Source organism: Grammomys surdaster, unplaced genomic scaffold (genome assembly GCF_004785775.1).
Source record: "Grammomys surdaster isolate TR1022 unplaced genomic scaffold, NIH_TR_1.0 137, whole genome shotgun sequence".
NCBI lineage: Eukaryota > Metazoa > Chordata > Mammalia > Rodentia > Muridae > Grammomys > Grammomys surdaster.
In genome coordinates, this window is record NW_021604595.1 from 15,567,652 (window position 1) to 15,590,013 (window position 22,362).

General features: G+C 43.4%; 1 protein-coding gene across 1 annotated transcript in view; it reads left to right on the forward strand.

Annotated features, from left to right (window-relative positions):
- Slc22a23 (solute carrier family 22 member 23) overlaps positions 1–22,362 on the forward strand; it is a 165,626-nt gene that overhangs the window by 33,387 nt on the left and 109,877 nt on the right. Inside the window, exons 2-3 of the mRNA XM_028763176.1 lie at positions 6,355–6,458; positions 12,619–12,773. Coding sequence (XP_028619009.1) covers positions 6,355–6,458; positions 12,619–12,773 — 259 coding nt within the window. The remainder of the gene's footprint in view (positions 1–6,354; positions 6,459–12,618; positions 12,774–22,362) is intronic.

Here is a 22,362-nt window from a genome sequence, read left to right on the forward strand (position 1 = left end):
AGAGAGAGAGAGAGAGAGAGAGAGAGAGAGAGAGAGAGAGAGAGAGATCAGTGCATGAGCAACAGCAGGCATTTGGAGAGTCAGTCCTCTTTCCACCCTGAGAGCTCTGGGAATCAGTTTCAGGCAGTCCCAGCTTTGCAGTAGCCCCCACCCCCACCTCTCCGCCTGTTGAGCCCTCTCCTGGCCTTCTCCTGGGCTTTATGTTTTGGAGTGCCTCCTTTTCCCTGTTGACACCATCTTTTGTCCTCCAGTCTTTGCATGGTGACACTGTAATCCATAATGCAAGGTTTGCTAGTCATTAGTTTTTGAAAGCAGAATTTTCAGTGGCCACATGGTTCCCTATGACCTTTTCTCAGGAACTCATGTCTTACACGTTACAACTGGTGATGTCACTGCATAGGGAAACTCTGTGGGCATCTCTGAAAATTTCCTTGGGAAAAATGTTACCCAAAGTGAGGTTTGCTGGGCCAAAGGGTAGAAACTACTTAAAGTAATGAGCTATATATTGTCAAATTTCTTCCAGAAAAAGAGCTCATGCTGCCACCACGCCTTGTACAGATCTGCACCTCTTTGCCTCTCTTAGTTTTTCACTAACAGAATCAAATATTTCCTGGGTATTTTCTAACTCATTTATATTCCATAGTTTGTAAATTGTCTGGGTGTTCACACCCATGTTAGTCTATGTGCTAAGAATAAAACAAGAGGAAAATAACTAATATTAAGTATGAGACCTGTGGATATAGTTTTATAAATGTGGGTGTCTATAATTTTATTTATGATATTCTTTGGTGTATAGAAATTTTAACTAATTAGAGTTAGTAATGTAATAACAAACTAAAAACATCTATTAGTCTTTGAAAAAAGATTTATATATTTTTATTTTATGTGTATGAGTGGTTGTCTGCATGTATGTATGTATGTATGTATGTATGTGTGTGAGTGTGTGTATGTGTGTGTGTGTGTACCACATGCATGTTGGTGCCTATAGAGGTCAGAAGAGGGCAATGCATCCTCTGAAACAGAAGTTACAGACTTACGGGCTTCCACGTGAGTGCTGGGAACTGAATCCAGGTCCTGTGCAGAGCAGCCAGCGCTTGCACCCACTGAGCCATCCCTCCAGCCCCGTCCTCTCATGTCTTTTCTTTCTTTTCTTTTTTTTTTTTTTTTTTGGTTTTTTGAGACAGCGTTTCTCTGTGTAGCCCTGGCTGTCCTGGAACTCACTCTGTAGACCAGGCTGGCCTCGAACTCAGAAATCTACCTGCCTCTGCCTCCCAAGTGCTGGGATTAAAGGCGTGTGCCACCACCGCCCAGCAATCCTCTCATTTCTTTAGGTAATTTTCTCCCATTAGTTTTTAACACAGATATTTGATCTCCACAATCAGATAAGTAACTTATCTTCTTTCAGCTTTACAAAGATTCCTCTTATAAATTTTATTAGGGAATTCCTATTACTGAAAATTGTTTTCTCTATGTCCCATTTTTCCATCTTCTGAGAAATGCAATTATTACTTATGACAATTCTCCACTCTAACAAGTCAAGAAATTTGATAATTGCCTTAAAATGATACAACTTCTATTTCTTGGAGTCTGTCCGTAAAATCTATAGGTACAAAAGCAACCTACCATGTTTTTCCTGTCTCTTAAATTTTTTAATTAATTTTTTTGAACAGAACACATAGCTAACATATAGAATGAGATGTGTGAAATCATTTGTCTTGCCTTTAAGTCTGAAGCCAGAGGCCCCTGTAGTATTGCAGGATGCTTCTGAAATGAAGTTGGTGGCAGAGAAGGTAAGAGAAGGATATGGAATGGGCTGTGGCTTCAAGCTTTTATGACCTTGTTAAACCTGCTGATGGAGTGTTAACTTGCTGCATTAGAGGGCCTCCCATTGTTCTCTAGGGAATGGATTTCTAGTAGGTAGAATTTCCAGGCTGTATTGCTGCTGGAGAGTGGGCTTTTTACCCACATCTTCCTTGGGAACGCTTTTTCAAGGACTTTCAATCAAAAAAGGGGCTCAATTTGCCTTGCTGTAGGTATTGCAGGAGACAGTGGTTAAATGCAAGGCAATGGTGTTTCTTAAGTTTCTAGAACAGCTACAGGCTGGAGCTCCAGAAAGAATCTCAGCACAACACTTTATACCCAGCCTGCCCAGTATTTCAATTGGAAGACTAGAAATTAGGAAGTCACTGTCCCAGCTTCAGGCTCCAGACTCTTTGTAAAGCCACCATCAGAGCTGTAGGCCCCAAGATTAGATTCCAGCTAGATCTGTCCAGCAGAGCAGAATTCCCCTGAACCACTCCAACAGCTTGATCTCTTTCAAGTCAAGTCAGGCAGAGATCAGAACTAGATTGCATGGAGAGTTATTTGTTGTGTGCCCCTGGTTAGCAGACCCTAAATCACATTTGAAACCTCTGTAAGGTCCCAGAAGTCGTGTGTTTAGCCTGCAGCACACAGTGTAGGAATACACACCGGGAGAAGGTTCCTGCTATCTTAGCTGTCCAGTGAGCATCTCCCTCCCTCTCCCGTAGAAATTAGGATGGCTCTAGCTGTAGTGGAACAAGGGATAGACATTCAGGTTGCATATCTGAAAGGTTTCTGATGTCCTGCTGGTATTGATTGATTGATGGGGGGGAGGTAATCTTAGACTTTTTACAACATTGCTCCAGATTTTTTTTTTTTTGATGGAGTGTTTAAATCCTAAAGACTCAGTTTAACTTCCTGTCTAACTAATCGGCATGATCTTATCTAAAGCAATAAGAACAAATCTGAGAGCCAGGGGATGGCAAAGCTTCCTCATACTTCTGAAATTCTTTGGTGGATCCTTTACAAGACAACGATGTGGGAGGGCACACTTCATGTGCCCAGTACAGTTGCTTTTATGTTTTGTTTTGTTGTCTTTTGGGGTTCGTTTTTGTTTTTTTGGTAGATGTTAAACATGGGAGCCATCTTCATAGATTTCCCTCATTCCCAGCCGAACTCCTCCAACTCCACCCTCACCCTCCCCCCCTCCCCAAAGCTCAGTGGAATGCGCCTCCAGGATGGCGAGGGTGAAGGTGTAGGTGGATCCCAGCATGAGTAACCCTTATCTTGCTAAGCCTGCTGGGTGCTCCTAGGCACAGTGCTTGTTAACTCAAGATATGCATCCAGCTGAGGAAGCTGTAGGGCACAGGTGGCTGCCTCGCCCTGGATTCTCTGGTCCACCGCCCCAGGGTGGGTGATTCCCCTCAGAGGCTGAGCTCATGGATGCCAACCAGGCTTCCTCTCCTATCGCCAGCATGTCGAGAGGGAGTTCAGTCTCCCTCCGTGTTCTAATAATTTTCCACTCTGGTATTATTAATTGATAGGAGTCACTTTGAGTTGACTACTCAACAACTTATTAGGCGGCAACTAAATTGGGTCTGGCTGCCCCGGGCTGGGTGTAATAATCGCTCAGGTGACTAAATTGGCAAAAAAAAAAACAAAAACAAAAACAAAAAAAACCACCGCAGGCTATTTTCTCCACTTCCCTGGATGTTTTTATTAAAGTCTCCTGTCTCCGGCCATTTAATATAAGTGTAATGTCTCTTTTGCATCATTTGACCCTGAGTAAACTCATCAACGGAGAGTCTTGGTGAGAGATGTATAAGGAGTTAAAAAGTAGGGTGAATAAAAGAGACGACAGCTGGTGTGCTTCTCCCAGGCAGCAACCTGGTCAGGCCAGCTTAGTGCTTGCCAAGAGTATGCCAGGGTGACATCTACACAGGTGCAATATAGCTGGGGGATGAACCAGTAAGGTGCCACTTCTCTCAGAATGTTTACTTGTAGCTGGGAAAACAATGCACACACATTCCCGTGACAAAGCTGTAACATGTTTTAAGACCAAGTCTGCCCTTCTGACCTTAGAAAGGTATTTATTATCAGATGTTTCTTCTAGAAACATCAGTGAATGTTGGCTTCCCAGGCTGTCTCCAAGAAACTACTTTAGTTGTCTTGGAGCCTCACATTTCACTTACAAGTGGACAAAGGTGTAGTCAGCAGTGATGTCTGTGCTTCCTGTGGGATATTAGTAGCTTCTTCCTATTCTTGGGAGGTGACTGGAGCCTGGGGTGGTGAAGCTCATGGGTTGGCTCCACTGTGGCTTGGGAAGGCAGAGTAGGGTTTTATGGAGGTTCTCAGATGGAAGACAGTCAGTCCATGTGGCTCAGGCTCACCTGGACAGCTTGTCAGCCCCCACTTCTGAGCCTTCCTGCAGGAGTTTTCACTCAGACCATTGGGAATGGAGCTTCTCAAATCTATGCTTCCTGCTCATTCTCAGGCAATGGAGCCCCTGTGGTTCCGTAGCAATTTGAGACCTCCTTTAAGGAATTCCTGCCTCTGAAGTGACATTTCAATCAGCCAATAGCTTTCTTCCCCAGACACATGAATACATCTAGACAACAAACCCCAAGCCATCCTTCTTGCCCTTTGTGTGGCTTGTGTTTGATTTTCTTGCCTGCCTTCCTTCCTTAGTTTTGATTCAGACCATCTGGAAGTAGCTCAGTAGATGAAGGAGTAAGTTACTCTCTCTGGATCCTGCCATGGAGCATGGGGGAGCAAGTATCTCAAGGAGTCCTGGGCAGAAGTCAGAGCAGTGACAGGTGGCTCCTTCCTTCTCTGTCTAAGCTGGGTTCTTTCCTTGGCAACTGCTGATACAGACTGCCTTTCAAATTCTCCTGAAGCTGTGATCTATAGCTGTCATTCTTGGCCTCCACTGTGCTCTCCAGAAGTTTGGAAGTGGTCAGACCTGTGGTGGGGGTGGGAGTGGGGTACCAGAATCCCCGCCTTTACATTCTAGGTTCCCTATAGACAGAGGCTCAAAGCTAGAGACACCTAAGGAGACAGCATCTAGATCCAGTTTCGGCCTCATACCTTCCACCCCTAACCCTCACCTTTGCTGGCTGCTGCTAACACACTTTTTGTTCTAACATTCCTAAATTTCCCCATGGAAGGGCATATCTCCAGCTGGGATCGATACCCCACCACCCTTGTACTCCTTTAACCTGGGGTCAAAAGCTCTAAGCTGTAGCACCAGCCAGAAGGGTTTCTCTGCCACTGAGGGTGGATGGCAACACAAAACAGCAAGGATGGGTGGTAGAGTCCTCATTGCACCAGCCAGTCACCCTTTCCCTGTTCGGTTGCCCCTCTGACCTAGAGGTAAACTCTGTGTGTGTGTGTGCGCGCGCGCGCGCGCACGTGGCCTCAGACCTCTTCCACTTCAGCAAATAGAAAATAATTAAAGATATCTCTCTTTCCCTCCCTCCCTTACTCTCTTCGTCCCTCCCTCTATCTTTTTCTCTCTCTTCCTTTGTGGGTTGTATGCATGAATATGTGTCTGTGAGTGGGTAAACATACATGCTGTAATACATGTGAAGGTCAGAGGACAGCCTCCAGTGCCAGCTCTCACCTTCCATCTTGTTTGAGACAGGGTCTCTTTGTTGCTTACCACTATGTACGTATGCCAGTCTAGCAGGTTCACAGATTTCCACGGATTTCGTTGTCTCCATGTCCCGTCTCCATGTAGGGGCTCAGAGATTACAGACGAACATTACCATACCCAGCTTTATGTCAGTTTTGGAGATTCAAACTCAAATCCTCAACATTTGTATGACGAGTACTTTATGGACTAAGCCATCTCCCCAGCCCTGAGAATCACTTTCATTTTCCCTATTAAATAGTGAAACTTAACTGCACAAAATAGACTAAGTCTAAGACTCCCATAGAATAGTTAGCTGTATAATTTGTGTAAAGACAATTTACAAGGGGGCGAGGAGAGAGAGAGAGAGAGAGAGAGAGAGAGAGAGAGAGAGAGAGAGAATATACAAAGCTCACAATCCAGCATTTACTATTAACTCCTTTTTTTCTGAGACTAGCATTTAGAGGGTATAATGGGGTAGATGTGCAGATCTTGCCTTTTGTTTCTCTGTGTTGTTATAGCATCTCATAAGAAATTTGCCTGGGCCTTCCCATCACCTGGATTCTGGCAACTCTGTGAAATGTGAAGGGCTCTGGTCACCAGGATGTCACCCATCTCTTTGGCCATGCTCCTCTCCCTCAGTTTCCTGTGGTGGTTGGGACAAAAGGTTCCCACATCCCCCAGATTTCATGCATCGCTTCTTGCAGACACAGATAATCTGTTTAGGTTAAAAAACCACATTTCATTTTGTGGCAAATTAGAGTTCCCATTGGATTTTCAGCAGCCCCACAATGATATATTCTTCATGGCACTTGTGATATGGTCCCAAGACCCTTGTAGGTTACCTTATTGTCCTTGTCATTGAGTGCAACTAGTTCTGTGTATGCGTCTCTCTGATTTATCTTCTGTTTGCCCCTCTCTAGTGGGATCTTGTGTGTGATAATGCCTGGAAAGTCCATATCGCTAAGTTCTCCTTACTGGTTGGATTAATCTTTGGCTACCTAATAACTGGATGCATTGCTGACTGGTGAGTACCAATACACCTGACACATGGACTTTGGAAGGCACAGCACACCTTTGCTAGCTAAGGAGGAGTGGTCAGGGTTAGCACTGGGTCACTGTGCCTTTGCTCTGTTTGCCATCTATGCCAGGATAAAAGCTGACAGTTGGAGAATGAAGTCAGAAAGGAATTGACCAGTGCACATGACAGACCAGTGGGAAGGAGTATTTAAGTGCATTCAAGACTAGCCTGCAGCCCCATTTAATTATGATAATTTATGCTTAGTTGGGAGGAGCTTGAGCATGGAGATACACAGTGGGGCACCAGGTGGGTGGATGCACAGAGTACATTTAAAACTGGAGAGCCAGGTGAGGTGGCATGTGCCTGTACTCTCTGCTACCGGGAACTGAGGCAGAGCGGATTGCTTGAGTTCAATGAGGCTAGCATGAGCAGCAAAATGAAACCCTGTCTCCAAAACCTAAAAACAAAATAAAACAAACAAAAAAAATGGCGAAGGAGTTGGAGACCTTTCACCTTATAAATGGAGATAAATGTCAATCTGGATTAACACCTTAAAAAAAGACAGTCCTTGGCTTAGCCAGGAGCTGCCTCTGTGATGCCAGTGTTGGGAGGACAAAAGAACCTGATGGCGTTTGGGTAATGGACAGGCATTGTGGACAAGGGAAGGGTAGCAGTCAGCAATGAGATAGGATGTGCTCTAGATGGGGAAGGAGGGGTGGAGTTCCAGAGCAAAGTGTGTGGTTCATGGGGAAATGATAATGAGGACCAGGAGGAGACAGAAGCTGAGTTAGTGATATTGATAAAGGCAACAGCATCGTGAGAACCCAATGCTTGGGGGCTAGAGACATGGCTCCGTGGTCAGGAGCAGTTGCTGCTCATCCAGAGGACCCACAGACAGGCTTGCAGGCAAAATACTTACACACATAAGTATAAGAATAAATAGATTTTTTTTAAAAAAGGAGCCCATTGATTACTGATCACTGTGTACAAGGAAGTGTCAGATATTCCCATGCTTTAAAGTAACTGACTCTCACAAGACACCTACATGTAGGTACTGTTATGATCATTGTTTATTGCTGAAAAACTAGGGCCCAGAAGTTTCAGTCAATTTCCAAGTCCACTCAACTCTAAGCTGCAGTCAGGACCACACCGCATGGCCCAGAACTGCTTCTCGACAGCATACCACAGCACTTTTATTTAAAGTATTGTATGGTCACAAGGACACTATGGTGCTGTGTCCACGAGGGGAGACAATTGGATAATGTCAGGGACTGGATTGCTTAAGGACAAAGATGTGGGGTGGCTGTTTCCTATGCCACTCTTTTTATAAGAATCAGTGTGTGTGTGTGTGTGTGTGTGTGTGTGTGTGTGTGTGTGTGTGTGTGTTTGTGAATCATCTTGTCTTGGGCCTGCTGACGTAGGAATGTTAGAAATGCCAAGGGACAAACGTGTGTGTGTGTGTGTGTGTGTTTGTGCGCGCGCACACGCGTTTTCCTGATGCCTTCTATATCCTGGTTAGCTGAGAAAGCTAGCTATTCAGGGAATGGTTGCAGAGACTTCTCAGATCACTTTAAGGGGTGGAAATTTCCTTCCTCAAACTAGTGTCTATTTATGTGAGCATACAGTGTGATTTCCTGTGAGCCCAGAATCTGCTAAATCACCATTTCCAGGGCTTCCTATAGACACATTCCTTGTGTTCACCAATGAAACTGTCAGTGATCTCTGCAAGTCTGTGCCAGGGGCTATCTAGATTTTGGGGTTGGGGATAAAGATGGGGAAAATAAAGGCTTTATTTAACAAGATGCTTGGGTTGCTAGCTTTTTAGCACAAACTCTACTAATCTGGCAGGCACTGCTTCCCAGTGAACTTCACTGACAGAAATTAGACATGTATACCAGGATGACTCATGGCCCTCCTTTCTGAGAAATGCAGACTTGATGGTGCTTCTGATTCTGCAAGTGATTTACTGCAATAGGCAATGCAGAGTTTTATTAAAAAATTGATCCATGGAGGTGTAAGCTGTGTCCGGTTCTTTCTTGCACATGTATACCCAGCAGCCTCCCTGATCACACTCCAAGCCTGAGTCTGGGGACAAAAAACTAAAGAGTTTGGATCTTGTTCAGTGTGACCAGAGTCTGATGGTACAAACCCAGTTCTCTGCAGTGGCTTTCTGAGGGTTGGGCAGACAGGCTAGGGTACCCCAGGGAGTCATCATAAATGCTTGAGCGTAGCATTGGGAGTTTGTGTGGCCTTCCATTTGAGACAAGTTTTGTGTTTTACACACCTTCCTTACCTTTTTTGGGGGGGGGGTATATTTTACTCTCTGCTTAAGCCTTACCTTAAAAGAAATCCACCCCCTAGTTTAAGGGAACTCCGTATCTCACAGCAGGGTCAGTTTCAGCTGCATGAGGAAGCTGATGGAGGCATGGATTAAGCTTTCTAAAATTGCAGCCACCGTGTACAGACATTGAAGCAGTAGGCTGCTTTTCTTAAAAAGTTCTGGGGTTGCTGGAATGGCTCAATGGGTAAGAGCACTTCCTCCTTAAGCCTGAGGATCTGAGTTTGAATCCCCAGCACCTGTGTAAAAAGCTGGGCATGGCCATATGCACCTAATCCCAGAGCTATTGAGACAGAGGCAAGAGGCTGTGGGAGGCTTGCTGGCTGCTGACCTAGTCCCAGGTTAAGCGAGAATCCTGACTAGATTTATGTCAACTTGACACAAGCTAGAATCCTCAAGTGAGAAAATGTCTCCATAAGATCAGGCTGTAGGCAGTCTTGTAGGGCATTTTCTTAGTAAATGATTGATGGGGGAGGGCCCAGGCCCTTGTGGGTGAAGCCATCCCTAAGCTGGTGCCCTGGGTCCTATAATAAAGGAGGCTGAGCAAGCCATGAGGAGCCAGCCAGTAAGCAGCACCCCTCCATGACCTCTGCCTCAGCTCCTCGATCCAGGTCCCTCCCCTGCTTGAGTTCCTGTCCTGACTTCCTCCCATGATGAACTGTGATGTGGAAGCATAAGCTGAATAAACCCTTCCCGACCCAAGTTTCTTAGGTCATGGTGTTTCATCACAGCAATAGAAACCCTGACTAAGACAATGAGTAACCTTGTTCCAAGGGGATATGGTAGAGAATGACAGTGCAGAATATTTGACCTCCTCCTCTGACCTCTTCAAATCACATACACTGCACACGCTTACCCATACACACACACACACACACACACACACACACACCCTCTCACATACAAAGACATATTAATACTTAAAGTAATAGAACATTTTTAAAATAATAAAATATTTTAGAGAACATGTTAGTTCAGCTAAGTGTGAGACTCTCAGGGCAGGGTTCTCTTGAGAGATTGCCCATGTTTATGACAGCAGCAATAGTCTGGATGAGTAGCTGGGGGAGTACAAGCTGAAGATGTGTCAGGAGGAAGGGACACTTCAGGCACTGGTCTCTGCAACACTGCAAGCTGCACCTGCCAGGTCCCCTCTACACAGTGCCTCTCCCTCCCACACATGCATGATTACCCGTCCCCTCCCCCATCCCGGCTGATAGAAACTTCAAAGCTGATATTGTCCTGTAGGTGTTCTCTGCCAACTTGCCTCGTCTTTTATGAACCATCCCTGAATTTAAATCTCTCCAGTCACTTTATTGGAATGGGATTTCTATTTGGAGACGTAGTATCAGTTCCCTGTGACTGCTGTCACTAACTATTACATGCTTGGTGGCTTCCACACAAATTAATCATCTTACAGTTCACAATCCCGACATGGGTGTCACTGGGATAAAAATGGGATACCACCAGAGCAGACCTCATTCCCAGAGACTGGGGGGAAACAGCCATTTCTTTGTCTTTCCTAACCTCTAGCAGCCACCTGTTTTCTGGGTTCCTCCACCTTTAGAGCCAGTAAAATCAAATTCTTTCATGCTGCCCTTCTTGGAGAATCAGCTCATTTGAGGTGATCCCATTTTCAAAGTCCCTCTTGCCCAGAAAGGTAAACAAACAAACAGCAAAAAAACAAAAAAAAAAAAAAAAATAGTCATTCTAAGAATTCAATTCAGATACGGACATCTTTGAAGATGCTAAAAGATAAAGCTGTCACCCCGCTCTGGTCCCACTCAGGGGAACCAGCTCACACGAGGTTTGTAACTCGCTTGTAGTGAATGATCACTGAGTGGCCGGCACATTCCCACACCTGACACAAATCCCATAGACATAAGTGGGCCTTCCCAAGTGTAGGCTTTCCCAAGATCACATAGCTCAGAAATGACGAGATATGAGCCTGGATGCAGAACCGAGGAGTTCTGATTTCAGAGATCAGGCGTGCCCCTCAGCCCCCACTGATTGACAGGTATAATGATTTACTGGTTTAAGAGATTAGTGAGGGGTGTACATAGTATGTTTTGTTTGTTCATTTAACAAAATTTAAAACCAAAAATCAAGCATCTTTTCCAAGACAAAATCAGAACAGGAAAAAGCATGTTTGAAAATCGTGAGGAAGTGGGCTGGTAGCGTACTCCTGAGATCAGAAGGCTTGAGAAGGTTGGAGGTAGGAGCATTGCCAGTTTGAGGCCAACCTGGGATACACAGAGAGTTCTAAGTTAGCCAGACTGGGCTACACAGAAAGACCATATCAAACAGCAGCAAGAAGTACAGGAGGGGGATGAAAACCGAATCACGTAGCTTGGGGTTTCAGGCTGGCCTGTTGTGCCTGCCCTCATGTTTTCTTAAAATATGTTACTTTGTATTTATATCATAGTTTAAATGTTATATTTTATTTATTTACATTTTATATTTAAAAATTATATATTACTGTTATATATTTATATATACTTTTACATGTGTTTTATTTTATATTACCTGTTACATAATTAAAATTATAGGAGACGAGGCAGAGCAAGGTCTTTCATTACTTCATTATTTTTATTTAAAAATGAGCTTTTATTGGGAGATCATTTACACACACAGACACAGACACACAGACACACACACACACACACAAAGCCTGCTCTTTAATGAGTACAATTCAATGATTTTGAATGTGTTTACAGAGTTAGGTCCTTTGCCCACCCTGAGTTTAAATCATTTCCATCATCCTCGTGGAGATTGGGAAATGTTCTCATAAACACTCTCTAGTCTCACCCAGCCCCGCCCACTCCCTGATTTACTGCATGTCAATGCCTTGTCATAAACGTCTAGGACAACTAAAGCCATTTAGCCAAGCTATGTGATGTTTAGGGCACCAGGCCAGGATGTCCTTGCTTCCCTCTTCCCCCAACCTCTCCGTGAACTATCCTTTAGCCCACGCCAGATATGTTAAATATTAATTTGTTTGCGGCAGCTTGCCATAGTTTTACCTATAATAAGTGGGTGGTTATATGGGGACTAGGGAACTCTTGACTTTTCAATTTCTATTGAAATTGGATTACCCCTCTGCCCTCTGACTGCCCCCAAGTATAGTGTCCCCTAGTGGTCACTGATCATGCACCAGTCAGCTCTGTGTGTGGTTTGTGAACTCAGTATACCACTATCCTTTCCTGCAGGGTCTACAGTGAGACACCAGAGCATTTATTTACAGTTCAAAGTGTCTAGGTTTAGTGTGTGATCTCTGTGGTCCCTTTAGAATTACATGTTGTCGTGTAGCTGAAGCAAATTGCGGCCGGCCCAACCTTGGACCTATAGGCTGCTGGTGAAACAAGATCCCTCCCTAAGGTAACAACCGGAGAATATGCCTCCCTCCATGTCTATGTTTACTTTTGGGCCAGTTCCAAAGGTTGGCAATTTCTCGAGACGTTTAATACTGGGTGTGTCAAGGTTTGTGTTTGGGGAGTTATTATTGATCTTATTCTCTTGCCTTGTGGTATCCCTGTGTACACAGAGATGGACTCAGCAACAGCAATCAGGGCCACATCATAATTCTGTCTCCTAGTAGCTGTTTGAGCTTTGCTCTTAGTTCCAGATGAGGATGTGGGTTTAATGTCCCACAGGAGGCCTCTATCCCAAGGCATTAAGGCATGATCTAGTGACATGGGTATAAGTAGTATAAGACACATAGCCCATGCTCATTACACATGTATAGAGTGCTCACTGGAAGCTGGGTTTCAGCTTTGACCATTGCCTTCCTGTTTAACATTGATGCCTGATTTCTCCCCTCTTGGCATGCAGGGTTGGCCGGCGGCCTGTGCTGCTGTTTTCCACCATCTTCATCCTCATCTTTGGACTGACTGTGGCACTGTCAGTGAATGTGACAATGTTCAGCACACTCAGGTTCTTTGAAGGATTTTGCCTGGCTGGAATCATCCTCACCTTGTATGCATTACGTAAGTAGGAACCGCCATGACTAGTCCCTATGAAAATCAGCCCAAGTGCTGCTGCCTGAGAGGTTCTGGGCAGGAGCTGTGCGTGCTAGTTTTGGGGTGGTAGCACTTGGGAAACACACACTCTTGCTGCCTTTGTGGTTACAGAGAAACTTCCAGCTTGGGCTCAGTGCCTGGCATCAAGGAGAATGGAAGTTTGCATAATGGTTTGGAGATTCAGGGATCAGCTCAGGGTGGCATGGGGGCTGCTGAGTTCTCTGGAAGTTTCTGTATTGGCATTCTGTGCACTTGATAGTATACCATTGAGTTCCCCAGTCCTGGATGCAGCAGAGCATCCTGAAGAATTATCTGTATGGACTGTACTAGGCATACCCTGGCTGAGATCTTTTCTTCTACTTTAAGACCATACAAAATCCGCATTTTTAACTTTCTTCTGGGCATGACCATAGTGCTCTCTATTTGAATTGTCAGCCTTAGTAGTAGAACATTAGGTGACAAGGCTTGCTAACATTCCTTCTTTTGAAACAGCATGGAGAAAGCATTCAGAGGATCTGCCATACTTGTTTCCCATATTATCTCCGCTGTCAAATATGGGTGGCTTTTACTTGTTTTCTGTTCTCTGGAAGATAAGCACATACCCACACAGCAGGAGAGATGTAGATGTTTTACTTGCTAGTTTTGTGCTCCCTGCCCCCACCCCACCCCCACCCCTACCACTGCCTGTAGAAAGACCTGTTGGATCACTGGGCAGATAAAATTCTTGCTTTCACGATCTTTGATAAGAGGGAGGAGTTAGGTCTAGATTAGGTAGTGATTTCTACAGTAATAAAATTTGAATAGTTCCATTCCTCTTCAATTTGCATGTTAAAGACTTCTTTGGATAACCTAAATTTCTGTCCCACTGTAAATGAGTTTGCTTCTATCTCCTAGGTAGAGAATCATAAAACCTGGCTATTTGTACACTGTTCTGAAAAGAACCATTTAGTAAAAATTTTTAGGCATGTGGGACATGGGTTGTCTGTTGTAGCTAATTAGCTCTGCCACTGTAACATGAAAGTCGCCATACACATACATAGTATGTAAATGAACAGCTGTTGCTGAATTAGCATACAACTTTATTCACTGAGTCACTGAAGCAGACTCTGGACCATATTGGTTCAGTAGTCCAGAACCTTCCCAGCACTAATGGAAGCCACTCCTGTGGTGGACTGACAATACAAGCTTCAAGTCTTGTCCTCTCTCTTAGTTTCATCTTAATGCCCTTAGTTTAATTTCTGTTTTGTATAATTTTCTGACTTCCGTAATTATCTTATTGTATATATTTGTATAAACAGCCTGCCAATTTCTTTTTTCTGAAGTACAATAAGCTATTAAAAACAATTGTGTTTGTGGCTGGAGAGATGGCTCTGTGGCTAATAGCTTTTAACCTGCTCTTTCAGAGGACTGGGGTATGGTTTCCAACACCCATGTGGGACAGCCTAGAGGTACCTGCAGCTCTAGCCCCAGGGCATCTAACACCCTCTTCTGGTCTCCATGGCTTCCTGCATACACAGAGATGTTCACATATATACAAATAAATAATTAAATCAGTCTCTTAAAAAAAAGTCATGTTTTTGTAAAGTTGTGAATAACATTCAAATATCATGACACATGCAAATGCAATGAAAACATACACATGTCTCGAAGTGACCTCTCACATGAGCTAAGATTATTTCAGACAGCACAACTAAAATAAAGCAAAAAGATGTGAACAATGCCTGAGAACCCGCTTAAGTGATGGAAAGAGGAAGGCTTTGTTAAGAGATGATTGACAAGCTACCCTTGAGAGTGAAAAAGAGAAAACAAGGAACTAAAATCATAATTGGTAGATGAGGTTAGGATGGACATGGGTAGAGGGGCTGGGATGGCCCAGTTCTCCAAATCCCTGGGCCATCTTGTGGGCCTTCTGTCAACACAGAGCTGGTGGCAGAACATAGTGAGATGCTTCCAGTCAACAGAGCAGAGAGTTGTGAATTTCCAGTTAGCATGTTTGCTAGCTTTTTAATACACAAGTAGCATATGCACTTAGGTAAATCTTGTTAATTTTGCTTATTGATAAGTTCGACAATGGGGTAAAGTAGTTCTTAGCTCCAAAGAAAGTATAACACTTCTGGACATTAATTCTTTGCAAGTGACATTGTTAATAGTCCCCAAATTTCCTCCTCCGTCATTTAGAAGCTTTTTATATAGCTTTAAGCCTCTGCTGGGAAGGCCTGGTCTTTGTCAAAACAGACCTGGGCTTTATTCTGCTTTTAATCTTGAAGGTGCTCGGTAATGGAACTGGCAAAATAACATATTTTACCATTTTGATTTCTTATGTAGCTGACTGGGAAGGTATTCTGCTTGTTTCAAGAAATACTGCTGCCCAGGCAGTGGTGGTGCATGCCTTTAGTCCGTCCCAGCACTTGAGAGGCAGAGGGAGGCAGATCTCTGAGTGGATCTTGAGGCCAGACTTGTCTACAGAGTGAGTTCCAGAACAACCAGGGCTACTCAGAGAAACCTGTCTTGAAAAACAAAACAAAACAAAACAAACAAAACAAAACAAACAAAACAAAACAAAAACCAACAACAGAAATGCTGCTGACTCGTGGATATTTTCTGCTTTATTTGCAAGGCCGCCTAAGGTTTCTGTTTTTTTCTGCTTCGGATTTTGCTCTAAGGTACACTGTGGTTAAATGTTCTACCCTTCATATTTTTGCTTTCTTCAAGTTGCCTACAGGATGAGTGGTTGTGTAATTAAGACATAAAATAGAGATTACTGGCAACTTCTTGAAGTCCTTGAATAGCAGCAGAGTGTGCACTATCAAAAGAAAAGGTCAGGTCTGAGCAGGACCACTACCACTGAGACCAATGTGGTGAAACACACGGGCTATATTGGAGACCAGCTTTTCCTTTTTTTAACCCATGAATGTGAACGTGTTTGCATTCACACATACCCACACACACATGGTGGAACACTAGATTTAGTTGTAAAAGACACAGACAAGAAGTATAAATCATATCTCCTGTCTCTGTATGAAAGTCATGCAGTCTTATCAAGGACTAAAGAGATGGTTACATAAGCAGATTCCACTGATTGCGGCATGACTCTCATTCCCAGCTAAGACCATAATGTCACAGGCCAGGTGATCCCGTAGTGCTTAAGATGTGTCTGTCTTCCAAGCAAGCCTCTCTATACTGTGCCACTCACTGCTAGTCCCAGCTCCTCTGTAAGCTGAAGTAGGAGAATAGCTTGAGGCCAGGGAATTAAGGCCAGTCCAGACAGAATAATGAGACGTACCTCTTTAAAAACAAAACAAGAACAACAACAAAAAAAAAAAAAGAAAGAAAGAAAAAGTTGTTTGTTTGTTTGTTTGTTTGTTTGTTTTAAAAAAAGTCAAGATTATTGCCTTGTTTTATTTTTTAAGTTGATTTGATGTTCGATATAGTAGGATTTTGTTATTGTTGCTTTGGGTTTTTGCTTGCTTTGCTTGCTTGCTTGCTTGCTTGCTTGCTTGCTTGCTTGTTTTTGCAGTGGTAGGGAATAGGATCCAGGGCCTTGCATCTTCTAGCAAAAAGTGCTATCAAGTTACACCTCTGGTCCATTTTTAAAAACATTTTCCTCGATTTATTTATTTTTGTATTTCTAAAATGTCTTTTATTTCTCCCCTTTCCTCCTCCTTTCCCTTCTTTTCTTCTCTCTCCAAACCTTCAGATGCTTTCCTTGCTTTCTTTCAAGTTCTTGGCCTCTGTTGTTACATGTCTTTATATGTATTTACGTATATATCTTCTCATATAACCTGTCCAGTCTGTGTAATGTTACTTGTACGTATGTTTTCAGGACGTACTGTTTGATCATGTTATCATAGGGACCTTTTTATAGCTTCTCTGGTCGTTAAATCCCCACCCTCTTTACCTTTCCCTTCCCATAATTCTGCTTTTCTGGTTTGTAACAATGAATGCTACCATTTGCTAGCAGAGAGCTTGCCTGGAGATAGGCATGTAAACGTTACTATGTTACTTTTTTTTTTTTTTTAACTAACAATGAATAACTTCCTGGAGACATTTGCTCAAGGAGGTTCTCATTGTAATAACCCTCTTTAATCTAAGCAGCCCAAACCACTAGATGAATTTTACATACACAAAGAGTGATGAGAAATTATAAAAATGCCTAAAGTTACTGATGACATTGCAAAACTAGACTCCAAGTCTTGACTTAATTGCCAAATAGAGTAGAAAAAAATCTAAGGTTTGCTCTAGGTGGAGGGTTGTGGATTTTCTTTCTCCTGACATGAGACTAATAGTTTAAATTCTCAAAGAATCATTGAATAGGGGCAGGATGATACATGTATTCTTACTATACTATTTATCTTTATACTTATATATTCCTCTGAAGTCCTGTATTGTTATGTTTTCTGTATCCGTCTGTGTTTCTGAAAACACTGGTACTTATTTCAGTCTACAGGATTGCTAGGTATTGCCACTATTCTGTTTTGTTTGGTTCTTGCTTTTTACTTGAATGATTGCACCAAACGGCTCCAAGTAGTGAGCAGCAGACATGAGCAATGGAATGAAGAGAATGGAGCTTGTTGAGCAATGGAATGAAGAGAATGGAGATCGCCTGTTGGACAAGCAGTTGACTGCATCTAGAGTGCAAACATTTGCCTTGCTTCTGTTGGCAAGTCCCATGAGAATATGTGCTTGCTGAGTCTTTTTCTCTCCCTCCTCCCCCCGCCCCATCTCCCTCTCCCTCTCCCGTATCCTCATCCATCTCTAATACCTGGGTTTTTCTGTAGCACATTCTTCTGGGCTGTAAACCTGGTTCCCTGTGGGCCAGCTCTACTGACAGGGCATTTTCCACCAAGGATATGTGTCAGAGTTTACCATAGGCCTTTGATAAACCATTTTTTTTTTAACTGGACTTTTTTTCCCTTGATTGAGAAAGCTTGTATAAGCATGAGGACCTGTTTTTCAAATCCCTAACACCCATATAAAAAGTTGGAGGAGGGGCTCAGAGCTTACTGCTCTTGCAGAGAATCGAATCTGGGTTCCAGCACCCATGTGGCATCTCCCAACTGTATGAAAATCCACTCTCAACAGATCCAAATTTGCTTTCCAACCTCTGCAGGCACTGGATACACATGTGGTGTGTAAACACACACACACACACACACACACACATACACACACAATCAAATACCCATACATGCAAGAAAAAAATCTTTCAAAAGTTGGGCATGGTTGCATGTGCCTGTAACCTCAGCACCATAGAGGAATAGAAACAGGAGGATCTCTGAGACTTGCTGGCCAGCAGCATGGCGCAGGTTTAGTGAGAGACTGTGTCTTAAGGGAAGAGGTAACGGATGATAGAGCAGGGCACCCAGCTTCTTCCTGTGCTGTGCACATGTGTATAGGCACATGTACCTGCACACATACTACACACATATACACACAAATTTTAATTTTTTTCTTCTGGCTCAACTTGGCATGATTAGAGAAGCCACAGATGGAAGGCTCTCTATCAGTCATCCTGCAGATAAATTGTGAAAAGCAAAGCAATGCATTTATCAACAAAAGAAGGAGGAGAAGGAGGAGGAGGAAGAAGAAGAGGAGGGATGGAGACAGGTATGATGGGTACTGTCTGTAATCCTAGTACTTGAGAACTTGAGATAGAATGATCACCAAAAGTTCAAGGCTAACCTGAACTGCAGAGTAAATTCATGGCTAGCCTAGGCTATAAAATGAGAACTTATTTCAAAAAAATAAAAAGATTGAACTGGATCACTTGCCTTTTCATCTTTTTTCTGACCTGTCTCTGAGCATTGGAGTTCCTTGGGTCACAATGCGGCAGTGAATAGTAATAGATATATCTGGTAATGAAGTCCCTGTGTGGACAGGATGCTACAGCACAGAGCAGAGTGGACAGTGAGTTGTCCAACAGGGAGCCATGCTTTGACACCGAGGACTACTTTTTCTTAAATTATATCAGTCCTTCAAACAAAAATGACTTTTGAAGGCCTATAGAGCCTGGGTAGATGTGCTGTCTTCTGCATGCTAAGAATGCAAACACAAGGCCTCCCTGAGAACCGCATACCTCATCTTTGCAGAAACTAGGAATCAAAAACATGCACCAGCTGCCTAAATGTACAGATAGGTTTCAAAGTGCCTGGTTATTAGGGGCCTTTCAATTTGGTAAGGATAGAAAAATCTCAAAATCAGAGGAAGATAAGACCAGCAAATACTTTGAGCCTTTGGCATGTTGAAATTATAGGGTTTAGTTGTATCCTCTACAGCGTAAAAAGCCTTATTAAATTGTATGGTTCCTTATGGGCCAAGTTTTGTCATGCTGGAATTCTAATGCTGCCTCTGTACTTTGAAACAAAACTGTCTATACTGCAAAAGAATCCATAGAAGGATCTAGAAATCGATAGATCTGAGGTTTGGCTTGAGTCCCTCATATGACTGTGACCATAGCAGCTGACTTAAATTCTGTCAGCTTCTGGGTCTCTTCCTCTGAAGTTAGGGGATGGATTTTCTAATGTGTTCAAAGCATAGGTTCATTCCTGGAATAAATTGGGGGATTGGAGCTAGGAAGAACAAAAGCACAGAGAAACTCTTCCAGTTTGAGTATTTTACAACCTTAGAATCCTAAACTCAATCACTAGCATTGGCAGAATTCCATCCTTCGGAGGTGGAGGTCACATGGAGTGGTACAAAGGCCAGTTGAGAGGAGGTGAAGTGACTGGGTGGAATTAATGGTTAACAGTTTGTCTTTCCTGTGGTCTAAGCCCTTGCTTTTCTGTCAACAGCGTGACCTCGCCTGCTCCATCTGCATTTTCCTTCCTCACTGCACATTTACTGGTTTAGGAAATTCCTGGGATCCTGCTATACCCTCCAGGATTCCCTGTTCTCACCTGCAAAGACAGAGCAGGGCAGGATGGGGCAGGACACAGAGCTGAAAGCTGGAATTCCTAGAAAGAGTTTGGGATTGTAAGAAAGCAATGTGCGACAAACCCTCGGATGCCCTTCCCCCAGCCCCACAGCCCTTGAATGAAAATAAAATAATGAAATAAATCAATCACTTTGAAAACAAATAAAGAGTTCCAGGATTCTTGAAAACCTTCAAACATATATGGGGGAAATGAGACCATATCTGGCTTGCCAAGGTTCACTGTTAATGAAATGAAAGCCATTCATTTGCCTGAGAAGAGAGACATATACCTTAAATGATACAGTGCCATAGAACTGCGCTGTCAACGACTCTTACTCAAATCCCTGTGCCATGCCAGATTTGTTTCTATTTCAAATGATTCTTTTTTTGGCAGCACACATAAAAGCTACTTCTTCCTTTATTCCCTCTGTGTTAAACATTTGAGGGCGAGGGACATAGTAACTTGTCAGTTTGGGTGTATATTAAACCCTAGGCACCATCAGGCTCTGAGGTTGCAGAGGCACACACCTTCCAGGACACTCTGAGTTCAAGAAGGGAAGATCAGAAATGTACTCTGATTGCATCAAAAAGAAACTCCTGAGCTTCGGTTTTCCCGTTCATTATCTGATGACAGTTCTCAAAGACCAGAGGAGCCTAGTGCCTTCTGGGTACTGTGGATCATTAGAGTTTGGCTGTGTTTTGGGTACCAAATGTCATTAGAATCTGTCTGGAGTCTGGATCATGACGGGCAAAACCCAAGAAGTAGGCTGGGGCACCACACAAAAAAATTCTGTCCTCCATTAACTTAGGATAGTAGCAAGTCAATGAAGGAGCCCAAGCAAGAGAGGAAATCCTTTTGATGTGTGATTTAGAGGAATCACTCAGGCTGCAGTTGTAAACAGGCCAACCTTGCAGGCCAAGCTAGGAGCTTGGAGCCTGCTGCACTATCTATGTAAGGAAGAAGAAGTAAATAAAGGCCAGGGCCTTGGGCAAGGTGGGATTCCCCAGCCAAATAAAAAAAAACTGAAGTCTGAGAAGAACACAGAAAGATGAACACATAACTGCTTGCACTTGGATAGATGTGTATGCATACATGCATGCGTGTGTTTCCCACAAAGTATGAGAGATTCAAAATTTGATCCCAAGTCCTGCTGAGTTTGATGTTACTGACCACTCTTCCTTTTGTGGAAGGTGGGAAGAGAAGATGCTGACTTGTGTTTTAGGAAGGTGGTCCCCCAAGAGCGTCTTCCAGCTTTGCTTTAGTAAGTGATTCATAATTCAGAGTCTCAGCAACAAGGAATGTGGGTCCTCAGCATAATGTAGCAGCTGAAGGCTGTGGACATAGCTGAGATCACCTAAGGACCAGAGTGTGGGAGAGTAAGGGTGCAGGTGAAGAACTGGTTGAGCAAGACAGGAAGGAATGGCCTCAGTAGCCACTGGTGATTCAGATAAGCAGGTAAACAGGGAGGCAGACAAGGGGCAACATGTTTTCAAATGATGCAAGACATAGAACAGCGTCCTTTGGATGAAGCAATGAATGCCTGGTATGTCAGAAGTAACTGTGGCAAAGGCAGCTTTAATCCAGCTTAGTGATTAATATGAAATACTTTATTTTTTTTTTTTGTGAAATATCTTAACCATAGGCCTTAATTCATGTCAGCCTCAGAATATTATCTTGTTCTTCTGTCGTATGTCTTGCTAAGTAGCTTACAACAATTTTCAACTGTTGTAAAACATATGTTTAACAAAAGTTTTACCGTTTCAACCATTCTTGTTTTGTTTTGTTGTTTGTTTTTTTGTTTGTTTGTTTTTTGAGACAGGGTTTCTCTGTGTAGCCCTGGCTGTCCTAGAACTCACTCTGTAGACCAGGCTGGCCTCCAACTCAGAAATCCTCCTGCCTCTGCCTCCCAAGTGCTGGGAATGCCTGGCTGTTTCAACCATTCTTAAGCATAATTTATACTTAATGTGACTCATCCATATCTTTGTACAGAAGAATAATTTTTGATATTAGCAGTTGTTTGTTATTAGTGAATAGAAAAACCCACTAGATTATAAGGCATGTCAATAATGATTTCTCCTTCAAGTCCCTGAAGCCTGTGTGCTTCATAGACAGCTAGACACATAGCCCAGGTGCAGTTGTATTCTTGGTTGATGTTGTGTTGTCCAGACTGAAAGGCAATGTATGACGAATTGCCATGCTCGCCACATGCTTCTCTCCTACATGTACCCAAGTATGCACACACATGCGTGGCTCCATGTAAGCAGCACATGAAGAGCTGGATCCAGCCAGCATTTGGGCCTTAACCCCAGCCCACTGCTACCTAGTTGTCTTGAATGAGTCAGTTTCTCACTAAGAGCTCGTGCAGATGGAGGAGAGGATGAAGGCAGTGTTCGTCCTTAGTTGGTGTGTGACAAGATAGAATGTGACACTCACCTTTCTGCTGAAGGAAAGATTCCTTCCATGGAGAAAATCAGCCCCTCCCCCTCTACCAGGACTCCTGGGTTAGGATTTCTTTGGCTCACTGAGCTAAGGGGGATCCCCAGCTTAGCAATGCTAAGCAGGCTGACTGACTGAGGTGTGTGTGGAGAGAGAGAGAGAGAGAGAGAGAGAGAGAGAGAGAGAGAGAGAGAGGAAGAAGAAGA